The following is a 15,272-nucleotide window of genomic DNA, read 5'->3' on the forward strand; positions in this document are numbered from 1 at the left end:
TTTGCAAACAATGGTGTCCAATGGTTGGCCTAATGCAATGGTGGTGCAAGGCAGTAAGATATAAAGGTGAGAGGGATTGTACGTATAGCGGGAACAAAAGTCGCTCAATGGTTGAGTACAAGATATGGTCAAATTGTGTGATCTAATCTATCCTTCAAATGAAGTAGTAGGTCAAGCGAAAAACTTCAATCAATTTTTTTTATAAGATTAATAATGGGTCACGTGATCCACAAATGATATTAATTACATCAACTGCTAAACACACGGGTCATAAGCCATTTTCAAAGTAAATAAATACATGATTATAAAATTTTAAATCATACGATACTATTTCTACAATGATTTAGGAAAAATAACATAAAATCTTAAATTTATGGAACAAATTTCCCGTACAATTTGCACAGGTCTAATAGCAAATTAAAATTTACATTTATGTATATACTTTTTTTTTTTATTCCTAACTAACTTTTGTATCATCTATTTGATAGATGAACGAGTTAAATATTTTCATCCCGATTTTAAAAGAAATAACATAAAATCTTAAATTTATAAAAATAAAAAAAAATCCCCATGCAGTTGCACGGGTATAAAATTAAAATCATGACTAAGTGGACAACTACCAGTGGGTGGCCAAATATGATGCATCAGTGGTGCAAGAAGGTAGAATAAGACTTCCTTAAGTGGTTGCTGAAGCCGGCATATGGCTGAGTGTTATTGGTGGTGCGAATTGTGATTTTATCTTAGACTCTATGGGAAGCAATAGATAGAGCAAATACTATTTCTATCAACTTCAATATATATATATATATATATATATATATATATATTATATATATTATATATATATTATATATATATATATTATTATATATATATATTATATTTATATTATATATATTTATATATATTAATATATATATATATTAATATATATATATATATATATATATATATGTGTGTGTGTGTGTGTGTGTGTGTGTGTGTGTGTGTGTGTGTGTGTGTGTGTGGGTCATGTGATCCACCATGGCATTAACTACATCGGCCTAATGACACGGGTTATAAGTCAGTTTCTAAAATAATTTCAATACATAATTATGAAATCTTAAATCACAAGTTAATATCCACCACCATGACTTTAGGACAAACTTCTTAAAATTTCAATTTATAAGACAAAATATTTCCTGTGCAGTATGCACGATGCACGGGAAGTTTCTATTATTTTTGGAAGCAATGTTGGAGAAAAAATATTCATCCCAAGAATGACACTAACCCCGTCTGACTTCACTAAGTTTATTATCGGATTTCAGAGACGACTATTTCCTTTAATTAATGATTTTTTTTATTATGACCAAAAATAAAAGTCAAGGACAAACTCTGTCTCATGTAGGCATGTATCTTTCGATACCTGTTTTCAGCGCCATGGACAATATTATGTTGTCATTTTCAGAGTTACGAGCAAAAAAGGTCTCAAGATCCTTTTGTTGGATGAAGAACATTATTTGTGTGCAAATACGCCTAATGTAGTTTATAAGGAAGTGTTCGCATACATATAAATTGATTTGAAAATTTCATTTGTAATTTTTGTTCATCACCATTCATACTTTATGTTGTATGATTTTGTGTAATATGGGAAGTTAAGTCAATGTTATTATGGGACTTCCTTTAAATATGTAATAAAACAATAAATACTCTCGTGCATTATGCACGAGTCATAATACTAGTTGGATCTAAATTTAATTTGATTGAATCTTTTTTATTGGCAAATTTATGTAATTAACAATTATATGAGTTGATTGGGTTTAATAGAGATTTGGTTGAAATTTTTTAGGTAAATGTATGTATAATGGTTTTAACTTTTATGTTATAGAGGAGTGAATATGTAAATTCAAAGAGAATATCGTTGCTCCTCCTCCCTCCGTCCCATAATATAAGTCCTGATTTTGTTTTTACACGCGAATTAAGGTAAACTAGAATCTTGTTTTATTTAAATAAAAAGATTCATTTTTATTGGGAAACACTTACATTGTTTTTTTCTTTTTAACAAAAAATAAAAACTTAACATTAATACTCCCTCCGTCCCATAATATAAGTCCTGATTCTATTTTTACGCGGGAATTAAGGTAAAGTGGAATCTTGTTTTATTTTGGATAAAAATATTCATTTTTATTGGGAAACACTTACATTATTATATCTTTGTAACAAAAATAAAAACTGAACATTAATGTTGCATGGTTTAATGTGTAGAGGAGTTTAATAAGGTAGAAGATTCCAATTTGTCATTAATTATAGTGCATTGGAAGCTGAAATTATGAGGGCATTTTGAGAATAAAATTATTTTCATGAGAGTATTTTGGGCATAATTATTGATTGAAAATAGAAATAGGACTTATATTTTGGGACACCTTATAAGGAAACAGGACTTATATTATGGGACGGAGGGAGTATTGCATAGTTTAATGTGTAGAGGAGTTTAATGGGTTATGAGATTCTATTTTATCATTAATGATGGTGCATTGGAAGCTGAAATTATAAGGACTTTTTGGGAGTTAATTATTTTCATGAGGGTATTTTGGATATAATTATTGATTGAAAATAGAAACAAGATTTATATTTTGGGACACTTTAAAAAAAAAGGGACTTATATTATGGGACGGAGGGAGTATATAATAGAAATAAATTATACATTACTCGTGTTGGAATTCTTAAATCCAACGGTTGAATGCTAGGTGAAGCTAAACATAAACCAAACCAATAAAAAAATGAAAACAGCACAGTAGGACAGCACCAACTCGGGAACACTGCCGACACTCGGTGAAAAACCCGATTTTCCCGCCCACTCGGCCAACTCACCTGACTCGTTTCTTTTCAAACTCCTAAAGGGCCCCACCCAACCCCAGCACATTTTTATTCAAACCGCATTTAATCTAAACTTCCTCCTTCTATTTCCGCCAAATTCTTCTCTCCCATTAATTTATTAACTATTCATCTTTTTAGGCGTCACTTTCTACTCTACTTTACTCCACTCTCTCTTTTTTTTTTTTTTTGGTGAACTTTTTTTTTTTGGTGAACTCCACTCTCTCTTTCTTACACTCTCTCTTACACTGATTACTCACTATTCGATCTACTTTTCAAGCCACGCAGCTTCGTTCATGGAATCCTAGAGTTCCACAAATTCATGTTCTGTAAGTAATTTGTAAGTTTAATTCCTCACTTTTCCCTTTTTTATTTTAGTTTGCGCTGTTTTAAGCTAGTTTAAGCTCACTATTTTGATTTTTCTGAGCTGCTTTTTTTTTTTGGGCTATAATTTTCGCTTTATGGTTTTGGAAACGATTTCTTAGGATGGTTTATGTTAGCCGGCACCACATCATTTTGGGACTAAAAGCTTTGTTGTTGTTTTCGGTGGTGGTGGTTGGAATTTTGTCGTTTTTGGGTTTGAATTGTTTAGTACCATTGAAGTTGCTCAAGTCTTATTTTGGTTAAAATTTGCATTTTGCATCTGTGTGTGGGTGTGACAATTTGGGAGAATTATTTTGTTTCTAATTTTAATTAATAATCAATTAGCGAATGATTTGTTAGATTTTTTTTCCTATAAAATACTGAACTTTGTGGAGCTTGCTTCTGTGTTTTGTAGTTGAATGTGGGGCAGGGTTTATTCGATGTGACCTAAAGTGACAAATGTGGTGGGTTAGAAATGAATAATTCAACTAGAAAACTATTGAAAAGTAATTTGAATAATGTGGGCACTGCACTGATTAATTGGGTGGCAAATAATGTAAAGAAGATGCTGTTTGTATAAGGGTATAACTTGTTTGCTTTTACTAGAAGAATTAGTTCAACGCGTCGTGGAGCTTGTACTCTGGGGTCAGAATGGAGGATTTTGTTGTGCAATCTGCTGAGAATGCAGAGGTAGTGCCTAAGTTGCCAGAAGAAGTTTGCAATGGTTTGGGTGATGGCGCTGAAAAAGTCGTGGAACCAGCAAAATCAACTGCTGGGTCTGTTAATAGGAGGGCAGAGGTGAGGAGTGGTATGAGTTCGAAAACAGGTGTGGCTAAATCACGTGTAAGCAGGAATCCGCAGAGTTCTAATGTGGTACCTGTCAGTGCAAGAAGAAATAGCAGCGGTGAGTTGGGTGAGAAGCAGTCAGTTAGGACTAAAGCACAACAGTCTGGTCCTGGTGTGACACAAAGAAAAGCCAGTGGCGCTTCTGTTTCGCAGCCATTACGCCGATCTGTGCCAGAAATGAGAACATCTAAGCTGTCTGATGCTAGTAAGAGTTTAAGCATAGTGGGTGTCAGAGAAACAAAAAAGTTAGGGCCAGTTTCACCTAGTGCTAGAACTTTGAAGACACCTACGAGCTCAAGTTTTAATAAGAATGATTCTGTTAACAAGCTGCCACTTACACGGGGTTCCTCAACAAGGAAGGCAAATTCTTCTTTATCAGTAGATAGTACGGCCAGTAGCTCTACTAAAAATTTCGTCTCAAAGAACTCCATACTTTCAGCTCAATCCCCTTCAATTACAAGTGGATTGAAGAAGAGTAACAAGCTTTCTTCGCCTTTAGCTCGGTCTCCATCTGTAAGTAGTGGATTCAAAAAGGCAACTGTGTCAGCATCCCAAGACCAGGGTTCAAACTTATCTAGTCGGAAGAAGGTTGCATCCCCTGAAGGCCAGGATTCTCACTTCATAGTTTTGCCACAGGTGGAGATCAAAGCTGGTGATGATGTGGTAAGTTACTAACAGCCTTTTATATGTGCTTGCATGTGTCTATTTTTGCATATATATTTTTCCACATGATCATGGTGTGGGTGCTGCATCTTTTTATGTCTTTCTTCATCTAGCAAGTTAGATTACTGTAGTAGGAGCATGCATTATACTCTCTGGTTTTATCAGGATCTTTTATTGATCTTAATTTATCTCGTGCGGTAATTATATGACAATGTTGTTGCCAACTACATGATTGGAATTTTATATTTGTCAATGAGAATGAGCTATGGAGGAAAATATAAAAAACAGATTTGATTCTTTTACTCAAATATTACATGTTTCATCACAATGTTACAAAAATACATTGCATATTACTGTGGATGAAGTGAGAATAACATCACCAACTACATATATAAGGTCCATGCAGCCAACCAATCCATTTATATGTTGGACATTACTATCCTATGGGGAAAAGAACATATATACAAATATATTAAAAAGTGTTCTTAAGCAAGTCTACACGCCACGTGGCAGTTGGCACTGTCCCTTTAGTTGTTTTATTCCATGTCATCAACATACGTTAAAAACTTACAAACATGCTCTGAACAAGATTCGACCATGTGACCTAAAGTTAATATAGTAAAGTTCTAACCAATGAACTATGCAATATTATATGCTACTCTTTTAACATGAAAATATTAATAACTCGGGGCGTCGCCCGGGCCTAATAACTAGTTTCAAAGTTAAAGGTTGTAGAAGTGATAGTTACATTGCCAATATTAGATATGGATATGTGACGAGATAATTGAAGGTAGCATATATTAATTGTCAATGTTATATGCTGTCTCGAATCACTAAGTAGGTGTAATTTTCATAATTGTATAGTTTCTATATATTTGTTCATAATTTTTATAGTTCCCATGATTATATATGTAGTTTCATCTCAATATAGTAACACATATAATCATATCTTTCATGGCCTTGTAAAGAAAGGTTTTACATGAATAAGGGGATTGAGTTCATTTTAATGGTTTGCTACATAAAACCTCTAATACTTAAGGGTGCGTTCTCCTCAACTTAAAAAATTAAGTTTCAGGTCCAATAAGTTCAGATAAGTTCAGATAAGTTGCAATAAGGTCCAATCAGGGTAATAAGTTCCAATCAGGTCTAATAAGGTCCAATAAGTTCCAATCAGGTCTAATAAGGTCCAATAAGTTCCAATCAGGTACAATAAGTTCCAATCAGGTCTAATAAGTTCCAATCAGGTCTAATCAGGTCCAATAAGGTTCAAATAGTTAATGTTCAATAAATATTTGTATTATTTTCCATTATTTTATTATTCATAATTTAATATCACTATTAGCTGATTATGTTATTGTTAAAATTTTAATTAAAATACCACAATGATTATATAGTATTATACTTGTATTAGTGTCTATTATTTTATTAAATATTCATATTATTGTCTATTATTTTATTATTCATATTACTATTAAAGAATTATGTTATTATTAGAATTTTTTTATTAAATTACCACATGTGTAGTATTATACTTGTATTATTGTCTATTATTTGATTATTCATATGTGCCAATTATTCATATTTGGCTACAGTGATATTATATACGAGATTTTTTTCTCTTTCTTTTTTTTTTCTTTTTATTTTCTCCATCCTTTATAATAATGCATAATATGTAATTGGGTACAAAGTAATAAGTGAGAGATGAAAGTAGAGTGAGAGATAAGGAGTTAATGCATTCTACTACCTTCAAGTAAATGAAAGTGGAGTGAGAATTTTTCATATGTGCCAATTTTAACTTGTTAGAAATAAATGTTAATCAACTTTTGATTTTCTACTAGTGCTTTATAAAATCAAAACAAGACTATTAGATAAATTAGTGGTGAAAGTTATGTATAGGCAAATATATAAATAGTAAATTTTTTGTTAAGTTAATTATCATAAGAGATAATTAATAATAATTATTTTTTAAAGGATGAAATTTATTAATTATTACTTCATAATAAATTTTAAGGGGTAGTATTTACGTTAGGGGTAATATTTATGTTATTAATGGTCAATTTTTTTGTCTAATAAGGTCCAATAAGTTTCAATCAGGTCCAATGAGGTCTAATGAGTTTCAATCAGGTCCAATAAGGTCTAATAAGTTTCAATAAGGGCCATAGCCTAATAAGTTCAATAGGTCAATAAGTTCCAATCAGGTCCAATAAGTTCCAATCAGGTTCAATCAGGTCCAATAAGTTGAATCAGGTCTAATCAGGTTTAATAAGTTCCAACAAGTTCAGTTCAGATAAGTTCAGACAAGTTCAGGGCCAATAAGTTGAAGAGAACGCACCCTAGGTTTGATAATTAGCTGAACAGAGGTTTAGTCCTATATTTTCCAAAAAGCTCAAAATTGAAGCTTTTTTGAAAGAGAGGATTGTAATTTTGAGATAAAAGTAACATAGATCAAAACTTGCTAATGTGTTGAATGTAATTTTAAAGGTTTGCTACATCAAAGCTCTAATACTTATGTTTGATAATTAGCTGACTAGATTAGAGGTTTAGTCCTATTTTATTAAAAAAGCTTAATAGAGAAGTTTTTTTGAAAGAGAGGATTGTGATTTTGAGATAAAAACAATTTTGATCAAAACTTGCTAATATATTGAATGTAAAAGGACATCTGATAATAAAACTTGTCAATGTCATTATATGTCAAACATGAAATTAAATATCTAATACTCCCTATTTCTTTTGTCACGTTAGTCCCTCTTTCCTTTCCGAGGGGTACTTTTTTGCCTTTTTCTCTCACAACAACTACCCATATGACTTAATGGCCCCACTATCAACCCTCCTATAAAGGATCAAAACTAGCTTTCCATTGTATTTACTTGTGCTAGGAGGTGTTCAAAGGGAAATTAAAAAAGCAGCAAGTTTGTTATATGATTTGTCTAATGTTCGGAATTAGTTAGAGAATTTTGTTAAGAAGTTTGTAAAAGGAAAGTAATGGGGAACAAGCAAGCTAGGAGAATACTAATGAAGAGAGAAAAAAGAGATCATTCATTTAGAAAATTGTAAAGAGAATTCTTATAATTCTATTGTAATGCAAATATGCAATGTTTCAATGACGTGAGTTATAATTTGGACTTGTTGCTACAAGTTATTTACAGTATATTTTATGGCTATGTAGTAAGGGGGTTTTTTACATTCATGTCAAAGAAATGTATATACCGTGTCAATATATTTCCTAAGGTGAAAACATGTATTGTGACGTGTGAACAAATATCAAGCTATTTGGAGATATAACATAAGATTTCTCTATTATGTTTGAATTGCATGAGAATCTCCACTAACTCCTTTCATCTTCCCGGCGGTGATGGATGAAAAAAATGGCCTATTGCGGAAGAGATACCATGGTGTATGTCGTTTATGGATGATATTGTCTTAGTCGATGAGACTAGAGATGAAGTTAGTGCTAAAATTGGAACGATGGAGGCTAACGGTTTAGGCTAAGTTGGAGCAAAACAAAGTCCATAGAGTGCAAATTTAGAATTGATAAGACAATTGAGGATGTGGTAACATGATATCGAAAGGCATTAACCATGAGTGAGTTTTTTGAGTACCTTGGTTCGATCTTACAAAAGGATGGGGATACTGTCTACGACGTGACTCATAGGATTTAGTGAGGGTGGCTTATATGGAGAGAGGAAACTGGGATATTGTGTGATCGTGGTGTATCTCTGAGGTCGAAAGGAAAATTCTATAGGATATTTATTGGACTAGCTTTATTAGATGGGTTTGAGCGTTAAAGTATGGAAAAGATCATATTCGGAAGATGGGGTTACGAAAGATACGCATGTTGAAAAGATATGTTGGAACACATTAAGAGAATGAATTCCAAATGAGAATATCCGAATGAGGGTTGTAGTCGCTGATATTCAAAGTAAAATAAGAGATAAGCAATTACGGTGGTTTGGGCATATGTGACGTCTTTTAAAGGGTGCACTGGTAGGGTAGTGGAAGTTTGGGATATGGGAGAATTTAGAAGAAGTAGAGGGGTTCTGATTGTGACTTGGATGGAGGGTGTTATGAAGATATTAGGCTTGTAGGAGCATGTTACACTTGATTCAAGAGAACGGAGGCAGATGATCCATATATACGACCGATATAATATCTTTACTCATGTAGGTGACTCGATTTTAATAGATCAAGGCTCTTATATTGGCGTTGTTTTTGTATTATAGGATTTCTTTTTTCTTTTGAAACGTATGAAAAGGGATACAATATGTAGTTAATCATGTTTGTCCATCTTTTAGTTCATTTTATTATAAAGTCTTTTGACTGGATTAATTATATACTACGACAATTTTCGGTTCTTTCATTGGCATCAACTATGATATATCATATATGTACACAATAACGAATGTGGTCAAGTAGTAATAAGTTTTGGTTCATATGTTAACAGCAATTGAAGAAGTTCTAATAAAATCTCTAATGTGAAAATGAACTCCCCCTACATGAAGGTGTTGATTCTGTTGAAATATTATATCCGTACTAGATAAGCTGCATTTCACTTTCAATTTCTCACTTTTCTTTGTTTACTCTCTTTAGCTTATCCCTATACTTTTCTTGTGTCACTTTCAATTGATGGCTCCTTATGATGGTTCATGTTAGCCAATCCCAAAACCCAAATCATTGTGGGAAAGGCTTTGTTGTTATTGTTGTAATATTTTGTTCGATTGCTGAGTCTTACTTGTGTGTCCCAATGTGTTATAGTTGCTCTTCTCTCATGATGGCAATTTTAGCATACGTTTTGCTTGATGTTTGCTTCATGCTGTTGTTTCAGAGGCTAGATTTGAGAGGTCAGAGAATCCGTAATTTGAATGCCAGTGGGGTGAATTTCTCCCTGAATTTAGAGGTACGTTTTCTTCATTGAGATGGCATGTTTGTAGATTGTCAAACTTAAATACTACATAAGGAAACACTTGAATTTGTTTAGTTAGCTCCAAATTTCCACCATAAGGTTGCAATTTCTTGAACTTGGTGCTAGTGGTGTAGATAAGAACATGCTATTTGTGCTTTAGACTTAACCTTTGAGAGTACATGTGAAACATTGTAGAACTCGCGATTTATCAGAAAATTGAAATTGCAAATGATGACAACTTCTTTTGGATGGCTCAAATGGATTCCTGGGCTTCTGGAGACAAGGATACATATTTATTGCAGAAAATGATGACAATTCAACTGGACGGATCAAAAATATTTTTTGGGGTTCAGCTTATTGTTCACTTATTTATCTTTATCCGCTGAGTTCTAATTGTAAGACTTTAAAGCTTGTGTAGATTGTTGCAAGTGGCCTAGAATACCATGATAGAATTTTGTGTGGAAACATAATATAAACTTCTTCAGTTTAGCCTATTATCCCCTACAGTTGGAACCTTGTGATGGAGGGATTTCTTCTTTTATTGTGGAAGTAATAATAAAAAAATCTCGATTGCTGCCTATTTATTTCCATGCATTCATGAAGAGTAAGCACTGATGGTATGAGGGGTGCCTAAACCTGACGCTTTATTATTCAAAGAGAACTTTGAAGGTCTGGAGCCTGTATTTCAAAATTTACAATATATTGGAAACATAATATTGGCACTAGAACACTTGTGAACTATGAATCCACCATAAAATGTCTGATCATTAGGAATATATCTAGCTAAGATCAACCTGAAGGTTGACAAGAGAAGGAGATGGTAAATATTGTTTTCTTTCTCTCTAGCACATTGGTAATATTATGAGCATTATCTTTGCTCGTAGAATGACCATTAACTGATAAAAGGTAGAAAGGAAGGCTGGAATATTTTATCTATTTATGACTAAGCTGAAGAACAAAGAGCGGAGTAAGATTTTCAAGTCATTGCTCATTTGGTGGTTGAAATTCTGATGGTTGTTTCCTTGCTGCATGTTAAAAGAGGTGCGTAGATGGCTTGACGAAGATATTTGAAATTATTTTCAAAGTGGTTACAGATTACTGGACCTAATGAGAAGAATTGTAGGGATGAAGGGAAGATTTGGCTTGTTAGAGCTTAGTAAGGAGAACGACAAGGCTTTTAATAAGGGAGTATGGTGTTCGACAATTGTTGCTATTGATCCCATTCAGTAGGCCCGTATACATTAATTTATGATGATAGATGCTGTTCGTAGTCTCACCTCTCTTCTATGTAAATTTAATCTGTTCACATGTAGTCAATCATTTTATGCTTTTATTACTCTTTTTTTTTTTGTTATGCTTCTATAGTGGGTCCCCAAAAACAGTCTCCTAAAATGTCTTGATCGGTTAATTACAGGCCTTGTGAACTTTAAACTCCCTAGGCCAGTTCTAAGACAGGAATCAAATTGGCGGTTGTTTATGCATATAAAACAGCAGATGTTCTTTTAGAAATTACCTTAACATTTCAAGCATCAATGTTTCTTTCTTTTTTTGGCAGTTTGTTTATCTCAGGGACAATTTATTATCATCACTAGAAGGTATTGAAATACTGAAGAGAATCAAGGTCAGTGCCCATTATGGATAATCATTTCACTTTTATTATTATTCCTAACAACTCTGTCAACATTATCCTTAGAAAGCAGACTTGGCAATTGCTAAAGTTATATTGGTATTGATTGGACAATTGTTTAATGACCAGGTTCTTGATTTGAGTTTTAATGATTTTAAAGGACCGGGATTCGAGCCACTTGGGAACTGCCAAGTCCTGCAGGTCTCATTTGATTTTTTATCTTGTACTTGGCTTACACAGCTATATTTGGCACGGCTAAAAAAATCTCTATGTATTATGTAGCAACTTTATCTTGCTGGAAATCAGATTACATCACTTTCAAGCCTCCCCGAGCTTCCTAATTTGGAGGTTAGAACTTTGAAGTCTGCCAGTCTTTGACCCATTAGTTTTTTTTTTTTTTTTTTTTTGCACGTGTTTACATTTCACCATCTCTGAATTGATTACGTAATTGTTTTTTTGCCTTTTCCAGTTTCTTTCTGTCGCGCAAAATAAGCTGAAGTCTCTCTCTATGTCGAGTCAACCTCGGCTACAGGTCTGTTTTTCCAAGATGAAGAATTTGAGGCTGTTTTTGATTGCTCTCGTTTTTTAGGTTCTGTTTCAGTTGCAACTTCTTGGTACTTTCCTCAGGTGTTGGCTGCAAGCAAAAATAAAATATCATCTCTCAAGGGTTTCCCCCATTTGCCAGCTCTGGAGGTTAGCTTTTCATCTTTCTTTGCAAGCAACATTCAACATGCCAATGCTAAATTAGTTTAGTTTTCTTTCTAATTATTAGCTAAAAAGAAAGGATTTATTTTCTAGATTTTAGGGATAAATCAAATGGTTTTTTGACATGCCAATGTACTTTTTGACTTTGGATTGTGTCTGAGAAAATGCTACTAAAGGACTTAACAAAAGTTATTTAATGAAGGGTCGAATAGTCTTGGGTAGGTTTAAGGGTAAGGCTATATTTATTTAGGCTTATTTAACTCCATTTATGCGGTGGGACTTTTGAAGGTATCAGATCAACGAAACTACGTTTAGCAACATATGACTATTACTCACAATGGTCCTACGTAGGAAACGCAATCTCCAAAATTGAAATGCAGAAATTAATCTGGTCGAGAACTATATTTAGGGTTCCAGTCATCACTACGAAAGCAATAAAGATTAAAGGTGGTTTATTCAAGAAAAGCAATATAGGGACTAATGGAAATGATAACAGATCTATGTAAAAACTGATATACTCCCTCCGGTCTTTATTAGTTTACCCCTATTCCTTTTTTGGATGTCCCTTATTATTTTACTCCTTTCTTTTGTTTCTATTTTTGGAATGGGACCACTAACTTTTCATCACACGTAAATCCAACTTTAATATAAAATAATAGTTTCTCTTTCTTTCTATGACCCACAACATTATGTCTCCTAAAACTCTGTGCAAAAGAAAGGGGTAAACTAATAAAGACCGAAGGGAGTATCTACCAAATTCTCTCTAAAACTAACATAAGCATTGTTCTCTTTTCCTCAATATTAACATATACAGGCTGCTTCATTTCCAATCAATCAATTCCAAATTCCAAACTCAAAAAAGGCTGCTTAGTAATGCAAAGTCTTACATAAGAACGTCTTCTCATAGTTTTTGGTAAGACGGGGTTAACTTTATGCCCTAAAGGGGTCACTTAGAGTAAAAGTGACCTTTTTAAGATAAGAGGTAACCCGTTGTCTAATAGTGACCCCTTTTAAAAAGTAACCCTTTTATGTCAAAAAGTGAGGTAGACTTAGACTAATTTTATGGTAAGGCGGTCTGACACAAGACATAATAGCTTAGTAATGACACATTCACCGCCTCCTTTGTGCCTTCCTCGTGCATGGGGAGCATTAAAGGCCCATGGAGAGAACATGCATTTTCTATTTGACAATCGTGAATCATTGGCACGAGAGTGCTCACAGTTTTCTAGTCGGGCTTCACTTTGTTGCTTTTAGCTGCTGCATTGTCTGCATGAGCCTGCCAATAGGCACTCTCAGCCGTGCAGAACTCCAAATTCTAGCATTTGCTTTGCTGAGCTTGTCATGTTGGCACTAGAGTACCATAAAAAACAGTAGCTCATGTCAGAGCTAATGTTTGAAGCTTCTTGGTAATGATAATTGCTCTAGAGTAACAACCCCTCATCCCACTATCATGACGTGGACTCCCTACATCCATAATACTTTGCCCCATTCCCCTAGTGGTTTGGTAGTTTTACTTTTTTGCATGCGAGATAGGAGAAAAGTAGCGAGGGCTTGTGGTAGACCATGGTACCTAAAAGTTAAGAAGGAATTGGAGCAATCTTTTAGGGACAAACCAGAATGGAAATGGGCTTTCTTGTAGGAACAGAGGGAGTACACCTTAAGTTCTTTACCCTTCACAATTCATAAAAGTTAAAAGTTTCTAACTTAACTCCCACTTGTACTTATGGATCACCAAAAATCTAGTCAATTATAATCATCAAGAGCTAGTTTCTAATGGAGAAGTGCACTGCAACATAATGGCACAAATTTATACACATAACTTAGGATTCAAATTTTAAGGTTCGGAAACGAAGTGAACATAAGAACTCACCTTTTAGCTTTTGGAGTCATAATAACTGACAGCCCAAAATCTTCAATTTTTTGTTATCTAAAACAATATACGATTCAACTATAGGATTGTAAAAAGCTTTATTTATAACCTAGGAGAGGTATATGTTATCCTTGAGACCCAAAAAACACTCAGTGACAACTTCTAATCATGGGACTCGATACTGGCTTATTTTCCTACAATCTTCAGTTTTTCACTAAATTGGACGGTAGCAAGGGTTTCAGTTTCATTGTAAGGTTTCACCCACCAAACTCTAAAACTAAGGAGGGTTTAGGATGATCAACATGGCTTCACTCACCAAATTAATCAATTTAAGCTTAATTCACGTTCCATACGCCTAAAATTAAGGATCTTCGAATTAGATTTCACTTTGTCATAAAAAATAGTTTTCAAGTTAGAAGATACACTTACTATTGCATCTTTCTATGATTTTTTGCTTTCTTTATGGGTTTGAGCTTATGAAACACTGGTATATGCTTGCATTGACTGCTCTGTTCTTTTCCCTTATCTGTCTGCGTGTGTTTTCCTCTGTTTTTTTTTTATTTCCCATTTGTTTTCAATGTGATTTTGCATCCCTCACATGGTGCAGCATCTTAGAGTTGAGGAGAACCCGATCCTCCGGATGCCTCATCTAGAAGCAGCATCTATTTTGCTTGTTGGTCGTACATTAAAAAAGTTTAACGACAGAGGTCAGTGTTTTCTCTTCTTGGTTTGTTGTCTACTATAAGAATTTGATTTCTGTGGTCATTGGATAGTTCTCTCATTTTGATTCTTTCTATTGATTTCAGACTTGTCTAAGGAAGAAATCGCAATTGCTAAGCATTACCCTGCACATACTGCCCTCTGCATTAGAGATGGTTGGGAATTCTGCTCCCCAGACTGTGCTGCAGGTTGGTTTTCTAAGGTATATTATTAATTGTGGATTAATTTCAGTAACCACTTAGCATGCTTGCGAAACTAGCAATGTAATTGTATGGTTGGACTGTTTTTGATACATATATAAATGGTATCTTTTTTGTTTTTCCTTTTCTGGTGAAACAAGAATCAATTGTGAGAAAGAGAGATGGGTAAATGAAAAAAGGAAATCATTTATTCTCTTGAAAGAATAGAAGAAATACATGTGAGATGTGACCACTGTAGCAAATTTCAGCTGATCCTAAATCTGGAGAAACACCCATGGAAAATCTTAAATGCTCATAAAGAAGTAAGAAAGAGAACTCTATCTTACAAAATTTCATAACTCAAAGACAAGGTTCAGAAATTTGATCATTCTTTCCATCCAGAGCACCCAGCGGATTGGTAGGCCAGCTGTGATTTATATCCACTTATGTGTTCCTAAACATGACCAATTGGACCTCCAAATGCTCCAAACCAACTGATTTGCAGCCTAACAAATGAAAGCTAGTCCAAAATAAAGATCATCACAA

General features: G+C 33.9%; 1 protein-coding gene across 1 annotated transcript in view; it reads left to right on the forward strand.

Annotated features, from left to right (window-relative positions):
- The first annotated feature begins 3,071 nt into the window (after positions 1 to 3,071).
- Positions 3,072 to 15,272, forward strand: part of LOC104901220 (187-kDa microtubule-associated protein AIR9) — a 69,350-nt gene continuing 57,149 nt past the window's right edge. Inside the window, 10 exon segments of the mRNA XM_048634377.2 lie at positions 3,072 to 3,193; positions 3,823 to 4,725; positions 9,548 to 9,619; positions 11,181 to 11,246; positions 11,382 to 11,453; positions 11,535 to 11,600; positions 11,722 to 11,784; positions 11,880 to 11,945; positions 14,435 to 14,534; positions 14,634 to 14,735. Coding sequence (XP_048490334.2) covers positions 3,868 to 4,725; positions 9,548 to 9,619; positions 11,181 to 11,246; positions 11,382 to 11,453; positions 11,535 to 11,600; positions 11,722 to 11,784; positions 11,880 to 11,945; positions 14,435 to 14,534; positions 14,634 to 14,735 — 1,465 coding nt within the window. The 5' untranslated portion in view covers positions 3,072 to 3,193; positions 3,823 to 3,867.

This window comes from Beta vulgaris, chromosome 8 (genome assembly GCF_026745355.1).
Source record: "Beta vulgaris subsp. vulgaris cultivar EL10 chromosome 8, EL10.2, whole genome shotgun sequence".
NCBI classification, from domain to species: domain Eukaryota; kingdom Viridiplantae; phylum Streptophyta; class Magnoliopsida; order Caryophyllales; family Amaranthaceae; genus Beta; species Beta vulgaris.